General features: G+C 58.7%; 1 protein-coding gene across 1 annotated transcript; it reads left to right on the plus strand.

Annotated features, from left to right (window-relative positions):
* The first annotated feature begins 699 nt into the window (after positions 1–699).
* Positions 700–1,428, plus strand: LOC122547905 (atherin-like). Its single transcript, XM_043686465.1, has one exon. It carries the CDS (start codon positions 700–702, stop codon positions 1,426–1,428), a length of 729 nt encoding a protein of 242 aa, XP_043542400.1.
* The last annotated feature ends 6,411 nt before the right edge of the window (positions 1,429–7,839 follow it).

Raw genomic sequence — 7,839 nt, forward strand, 5'->3', positions numbered from 1 at the left:
CTCCCTACAACCTCCACCACTGCTGCTGCCAGAGGCCCACCTCCGCCGCTGCTGCCTGGGGCTTGCCAACATCCAGCAGCAGAGTATGGCGAGCCCGAAGGTCGCACCTACGCCGGGGTAGCCGCTGCCTTGGGCTCAGCTGTCCCAACCCCAGCTGCGACGTCAACCCCCTTCAGGCACCTGACCAAACACCTGGGGGTCAAGGCCTATCCCCACCCTAACATGTCCATCGAGGCCTGCAGCAAGGCCATGGCTAGTGTGGTCGGCCCACTGGCCATCGTCGCTGCGGCCCGGATGTACGGGAAGGCTGTCTTTTTCCTGAAGACTGAGCAGGCGGTCCACCTGGCCGTGGAGAGTGGGCTCACTGTGGGCGGGACACATTTGCCCGTCGACCCTCTGGAGGTTACAGCCCAGAGGGTCGTGATCTCCAACGTCCCGCCCTTCATTTCGAGTGAGCTCCTTCTTCCCCACCTCACCACCCTAGGGGAGATCCGGTCAGGGGTCCAACCGCTTCTGCTCGGTCTGAAGGACCCTGCCCTAAGACACATCTACTCCTTCCGACGCCAGGTATTTATTTGCCTGGCCCGGGAGGAAGTCACTGAGGGCAATTTTACCGTCCTCCACGAGGGCGCGGCCTACCGCACCTTCTGGACAGCGGATGGCAGTCGGTGCCACCTGTGCCACGAGGTGGGGCGCATAATGAAAAACTGTCCCACCCAGAAGGCTGCCCAGCCCGTGCCAACGGCTGTTGGTGGTGCCGCCGCACTCACTCCCCCTCCCTCGAAGTCAACACCTCCAGCACCGAAGCCAGGGGCTTGCAATGCTGCAGCCTCTGGCAGGGAGGGGGGTGAGCGTCCGGCTGGCCAGAAGGCGCGGAAAAAGACGCGACGCGTCAGACCTGCCCACGGGAAGACCACACTATCCCCTTCCCTGGAACCTAGCCCACGACCTGCCCCGCCCTGGCACGACAATGCCCCTGCGGCCATGCCAGCGTCGCCCCGCACGGGAACCCTGACCCTCAAACCCCTGAACCCATACCTGATCCTGACCCCACACCTACTCCCCACCCCGATAGAGAAACCCCTCGGGATTCAACGCCTGCCCCTGGCACTGCAACACCTCGCCCGCGGGACCCCGAGCCCGAGCCCAACCCAGCCACGCCCTGGCACTAACCTGGGGGGAACCACCGCTGCTCCACCTCCTGCAGCGACCGTGTCTCCGGGCCCGGAAAGGGAACTGGACTCCTGCCCTGCTCACCCCCTCCCTCACCTGATAAACTGGGGCGGGGCAGGAAGTGACACGGCTAACCCTCCCCACACTGGCCACGCCCCCTGTCTTCCCCCAGCCATTCGTATTCCTGGAAAGGCTGGGGGGAGTGACCTCGGTCCCCATGACCACCGAGGCGGGTGGGGAGGAGAAGGCCTATAAATCCCCCCCAGTCTCTCTGTGGAAGAGGCACCGGCTCCTGGAGGAGAGAGACACTCCAGCAGCGCCCCTGCCCCTGCCCCTGCCCCTGCCCCTGCCCCTGCCCCGAACCAACGGTGCCCCTCGACTGTCCCGCACCGTGGCCTGACTTACCCAAACCCCCAGGGGCTACAGAAGCGCATTCTGCTGCTTCGACTCCTCTGGCCCCTGGGGAGGACCTGAATAACCACGAGGGCCGTGGTGCGGGCGACGACGGAGGACCCTCTGCTGGGTTGTCGAGTGGTGGAGGGGAGGAGGGTGTTATCCTCGCTCCTCCCTCCCAGACTGTTTTTCCAGGGGCCTTGACCCTGGGGGATGACCTTTTCCCCGAGGAGCCAGGCGTCCCGGTGTTGGGAGAGGAGCGGGGCCCTGAGCCTCTGCCGCCCGACGACCTGAACTCGGGGCGTTTCGGGAAGGGGTGTGCTGAGGAAGGTACTGCCGGTGAACCTGGGGGTGGGGTCGCCAGGGGTTTGAGGCCGGTTGGCGGCGCCGGACCAGCCCCCATCCTCTCGGTGGGGGAGGGGTCGGTGACCGAGGGTGACCTCCCGGAGGAGGGTTCGGGATCGGTGGCGGACACCGGGGACAATGCGGACTCCGTCTGCAGTGACTTTTTTGAGTCCCGGGTGCCCCCCACCGATCTCCCCCTCATCCCCCTCGAGGAACTCCGGGAATTTGTCGAGGAAACTCGGAGTCGCCGGGATAGAGCCCAACTGGCGCTCGACCGCTGGAGCTCATTCGAGAGGGTTTACTGGTCGGCCCACGCTGCTCGCCAGGCGCCTGGGCTCGATGTCAATGAGCGAAAGCGAGTCAGGAACTTCCTGGGAGCACTCCTGGTGAGGGCGAGGGACTTCAGTGCCCCTCCCTCGTCCTCCCTGTAAATATATACACAGGTTTGTTAGTTGTACTGGTGGGGGTTGCACAAAGCTTCCGACATGGAGACGACCATAGCCAGCCTCAACATCAACGGCAGCAGGGAGTCGCAGCGCAGATTCCAGACCCTCTCGGTCCTTCGGGACGGGAGGTATGCGGTGTGCTTCCTGCAAGAAACCCACACTACCCCGGGAGACGAAGCCACCTGGCTCCTGGAGTGGCGAGGAGGGGGGTCTACATGAGTCACCTCACCCGCAGACCTGGCGGGGTGGCTATCCTGTTGGCCCCGCATTTTCAGCCGGAGATCTTGGGGGTCAGGGAGCCAGTGCCAGGCCGTTTGCCTCACCTGACGGTCCGGCTGGGGGGCGCGGTGCTTCACTTGGTGAACGTATACGCTCCCCTGGCCGGGCCGAGGCAAGCGAGCTTCTTCCAAGAAGTGCCCGCTCATCTCGCTTCCATCGACGAGAACCAGTGCGTCGTCCTCGGGAGATTTTAACTGCGTCCTCGAGGGCAGGGACCACGGCGGTGCCCGCACTGGCTGCGCGTCGGGGAAGAGGTTGGGGGACTTGGTCAAGTCCTTCGACCTGGTGGGCGTCTGGCGGAATCTCCATCCCGACTCCATCGCCTTCACCTTCGTGAGGCCTGGGGTCGGAGCGTCCAGAATCGACCGCCTGTACGTTTCGTGAGCGTATGCCTCCTGTTTTCCGAAGGCCTCCATGTGGCAGGTGTCGTGCACGGACCGTCACCTGGGGTGGGCGGAACTCCTTCCTTTCGGCGCCAGGCTCGGCTCCGCATACTGGCACTTTAATAACCTGCTGCTGGAGGACGAGCTGTTCCGGGACTCGTTCCCTTGTTTCTGGGCCGGCTGGAGAAGGAAGCGGGGAAGCTTCCCCTCCCTGAGGCTATGGTGGGACGTGGGCAAGGGTCACGTCCGCGTCTTCTGTCAGGAGTACGCGAAGGGGTCGACAAAGAGGCGGAAATCCAGGATCGGGGAGTTGGAGACGGAGTTGCTTGACCTGGAGTCACGCCTCGGTCAGCCCGACGCGGACCCGGCCCTGCGCGGGGCGTACGAAGAGAAGAAGGCCGCGCTCCGGGACCTGCAGCTCGTCGGGGCTCGGGGCGTGTACGTGAGATCGCGGATCCAGCTCCTCCAGGACCTGGACCACGGTTCCCCCTTCTTCTACTCGCTGGAAGAAAGGCGTGGCACGCGTCAGCAGCTCCTTGTGCTGCTGGCCGACGACGGGTCCCTCGTCTCGGATCCGGAGGGCATCAGGGCCCACGTCCGAAACTATTACACGGCTCTGTTCTCTCTGGATCCGTCCAGTGAGGATGCTCGCAGAGTTCTGTGTGAGGACCTGCCGCAGCTCAGCCCAGAGGACGCCGGAAGGCTCGACGCTCCCGTCATCTTAGAGGAGCTGACCGGCGCCCTCGACCGGCTCTCGAGGGGCAAAACCCCGGGGCTGGACGGGCTGACTGTGGAGTTCTTCAGGGCGTTCTGGGACGTCCTGGGGAGCGACTATGCACAGGTCCTGGGGGACCTTCGTTCCTTAAAGAACTGGTGTCCGGTCTCCCTCCTCAGCACGGATTACAAAATCTTCGCCAGGGTGTTGTCTTCTCGCCTGGCCCCCGTGCTGGCCCACATGATCCACCCGGACCAGTCCTACACGGTCCCGGGCCGGAGGATACACGACAACGTCCACCTGGTCCGGGACCTGATCCATTTCTGTCGACGGGCTGGTCTGCCGAGCGCCTTCCTGTCTCTCGACCAGGAGAAGGCGTTCGACAGGGTCGATCACGAGTACCTGCTCGGGACTCTGCGGGCATTCGGGTTCGGGACGCGGTTCGTTGCCCGGATCTGACTTTTGTACGCCGCCGCAGAGTGTCTGGTTAAAGTTAACGGGTCCCTGATGGCGCCCCTTCGCTTCGGGAGAGGAGTGCGTCAAGGCTGCCCCCTGTCCGGCCAGCTGTATTCCCTATGCGTGGAGCCTTTCCTGCGCCTCTTGCGGAGGAGGTTGTCGGGGCTGGTTCTGCGCGGTTGGGCACGGGACTACTGTTCCGGACTACTGGTCGATCCGTGGCGGGTGGACTCTCTGCCGGAGGAGTTACGGGGGTTCAGCTGGAGTACCACCCATCTCCTCTACCTGGGGGTCTACCCAAGCCCGGCTGAGGAATCCTGGCAAGCCAACTGGCAGGAGCTGGAGGCCAAAGTCTCGGCTCGCCTAGGCCGCTGGACAGGACTGTTCCGAGTGCTATCTTACAGGAGTCGAGTGCTGGTCATAAACCAGCAGGTGGCCGCCATGCTGTGGTACCGGCTGGTCACTTTGGTCCCTCCTCCTGACTTTGTCGCTGACATCCAGAGAATGTTGGTCGACTTCTTCTGGGACAAAAAAGATGCACTGGGTCGCCGTGCAGGTTCTGAGTCTCCCTATTGAGGAGGGCAGTCAGTCGCTGGTGTGTGTCCGCACCCAGGTCGCGACGTTCCGCCTTCAGACCTTGCGGCGATACCTTTACGTCGAGCCTCCTCCTAGGTGGTGCGCCCTGGCGATGTATTTTTTCCGCCAGGTGCGTAACCTCAACTACGACACGCAGCTCCTGTTCATCAACCGTGACGATTTGGAGGTCGCCCTCAAGACGCTGCCTGTCTTTTACCAGGACCTGATCACTGTCTGGAACATGGTCGAATCGCGTCGCGCCTACCCTCCGGCTGGAGTAGCGGCTGTTGTCAGGGAGCCGTTGCTCAGGAATCTGCGCCTCCGTACTCGCGGGTTCGAGTGGCTGTCGGAGAGGAAGGCCGTGGTGGCGAGGGTGACCAGGGTCGCGGACGTGCCGGGTGCCTGGGCTGGACGCTACCGCAGGACATAGCGAGCAGGGCAACGGTAGACGTCCAGTACGTGGCCACCGCCATCCGACGCCTTAAAACGGCGGTGCTCGGACCCGACGAAGTGCACCAGTTGGAGGACGCTCAGGTGTGCGGTGGGATCCCGTCCGCGCTCACCCCAGCCCGGACGGAATTTCACATTGGCCCCAAGGTCCCGTACTTCCTGCGGGAGCCTGTGCCCCACAACCTGAGCCGCCTCCGGAATTTTATTTTTGTCCCTTTTTTAAGGATGTAAAAAGGCGGGCCCTGTATCAACTGCTGCTGCACACCGTCCACCTCTTCTCCCTTATCCACCGTCCAGACATGCATTGGCGTGCCCAGGTGGTGGGAATCCCCAGTGGAGGGCTCTCTACGTGGGAGTCCTCCCCCTTTCTCTCAGGGATCTGGAGTGGAGGGTGCTACACGCAGCGGTCCCCTGCAACCATAGATTGCGGTGGTTCACGGACTCCCAGCCCAACTGCTTGTTTTGTGGCGCTGTGGAGTCTGTGGATCATGTATATATTGGGTGTGGGCGTTTGCACTCCTTTTTTTGATTTTCTTAAAAACCACCTCTGTTTTTGGTTGCACTTCAGTCCCACGTTCCTGATCTTCGGGCACCCGGTACAGAGGAGGGAGGGCCGGTCTGAAGACCTCCTCATGGGTCTGTTCCTGGGCCTGGCCAAACTGGCCATCAACAGGTCCAGGCAACGGGCCGTGGAGGGGGTCGTTAGCGCCGACTGCCTGCCCCTCTTCCGCAGTTACGTTAGGGCCCGGATGTCCTCGGAGAAGGAGCACGCGGTGTCCACCAACACCCTGGAGTTGTTCAGGGAGAGGTGGGTGCCGCAGGGAGTGGAGTGCTTTATTTCCCCCTCCAACTCTATTTTGATTTAGTCCCTGCCCTCCCCTTCACTGTTTGATCACACAGCATTGCCCTTTGATGTGAAGGGCACTGCTTGTCACTGGCTACTCTGATGTTTTCCTATCTTCCTGGTGGTGGAAATCGAATAAAGATTCGTGCACCTTGTGTCTCTCACTGTGTCTCACACCTGCACACACACACACCATGGGTGCTATAAAAAAAAAATACTGGGACGGCACAGTGGTTCAGTGGTTAACACTACTGCTTCACAGCGCCAGGGACTCTGGTTTGATTCCAGCCTCTGGCAACTGTCTGTGTGGGGTTTGCACTTTCTCCCCGTGTCTGCGTGCGTTTCCTCCCATAGTCCAAAGATTTGCAGATCAGGTGAATTGGCCATGCTCCATTGTCCATAGTGTTACGTGCATCATTCAGAGGGAAATAGGTCTTGACGGATTACTCTTTGGAGGGTCGGTGTGGACTTGTTGGGCCGAAGGGCCTGTTCCCACACTGTAGGGAATCTAATCTAAATACTTGAAAGTCCTTACCTGGTCTGGCTTATATGTGAACACAGACCCACAGCAATGAGGTGGACTCTGAATTGGCCTAGCAAGCCACGCAGTTGTATCAAAACCCTCAAAAAAATAAAATCGGACAGACCATCTGACCTCAATGTAGGGATTGGAAACAACAATGGAAAATTCAGTCATGGTGACTCTACAATTTCGTCTTTGCTAACGTCTGGAAGCTCGTACCAAGATTGGGAAAACTGCCTCACAGACTAATCAAGCAAAAGCGTGACATGGCCCTACTTATGAAATTATACCCTATGATCCTAGAAACCGCCATCATCATTCCCCTTAGATGGGAGATTCAAATGGGATTGCTATCCCTTTGGCAGTACATATCCAGTAATGCTGATGGCACTGTGGTAAGTAGGGAGTTGCCCTGTAGTCCTCAACATTGATTTGGGCCCAATGAAGTTTCATGGCATCAAGTCAAACGTAAGGAAGGAAATTTCCTGCTCACTATCACTGACCAATGATTCAGCACTCTTCCAGGTTGAGCACTATCATTTAGAAGTTCAAAGACAGCAGAAGTATATCTATCACTGCTCCTTCAGTGTCGCTGGGTTAAAATCCTTGAGCTCCCTCGCTCAGGCATTGTGGGGGTACCTAACAAAATGTACAGCAGAGGTTCAAGATGGCAGCTCACCACATTATAAAGCGCTACTTGAGACGGGCAATAAATGCTGTCCAAGCTCATATCCCTCAAATGAATAAGAAATAAGTTTTGTGGATTGGCTGGGGAAGATGGGATTGCTGTCTGTTGAACATTGAAGAGATTTCATAGATGTGTTTGAAACCATGAGGAGATGGATAGAGTAGCTAGGGAGAAGTCATTCTCATTGGCAGGAGGATGATGAAGCAGCTGAAATACATTTGAAGTGATGAGCTGAAAACACAGTAAGTGGTTAAGGATCTGGACTGGGGCAGAGGCTGAACTGCCTCCTTTTGCATTACAACCAAGATTTTATCAGCTTCTTGTTTTTAGTGTAATTGTGATAAGATCAGCAAGTGTATGAGCCTCTTTCTGCCACTGAGTAAATAAAGTCATACTTTGTAACAGTAAGATACAGGGCTAAAGTTACACAAACGCTGTTAATAGTTTAGATTAATAATTGCATCTCATTTTGAAGGACATGCAACATTCTTGGAAAATATCACGGATATCCCATAATGGAAGGTTTCTACTCTACACACAGGTTCCCCAATGCAAAATTACCATGTTA

Source organism: Chiloscyllium plagiosum, unplaced genomic scaffold, assembly GCF_004010195.1.
Source record: "Chiloscyllium plagiosum isolate BGI_BamShark_2017 unplaced genomic scaffold, ASM401019v2 scaf_1942, whole genome shotgun sequence".
Lineage (NCBI taxonomy): Eukaryota > Metazoa > Chordata > Chondrichthyes > Orectolobiformes > Hemiscylliidae > Chiloscyllium > Chiloscyllium plagiosum.

What these genes read in the sequence shown, in the direction of transcription:
- LOC122547905 (XM_043686465.1), top strand. Translation starts at nt 700, where the DNA reads ATGAAAAACTGTCCCACCCAGAAGGCTGCCCAGCCCGTGCCAACGGCT.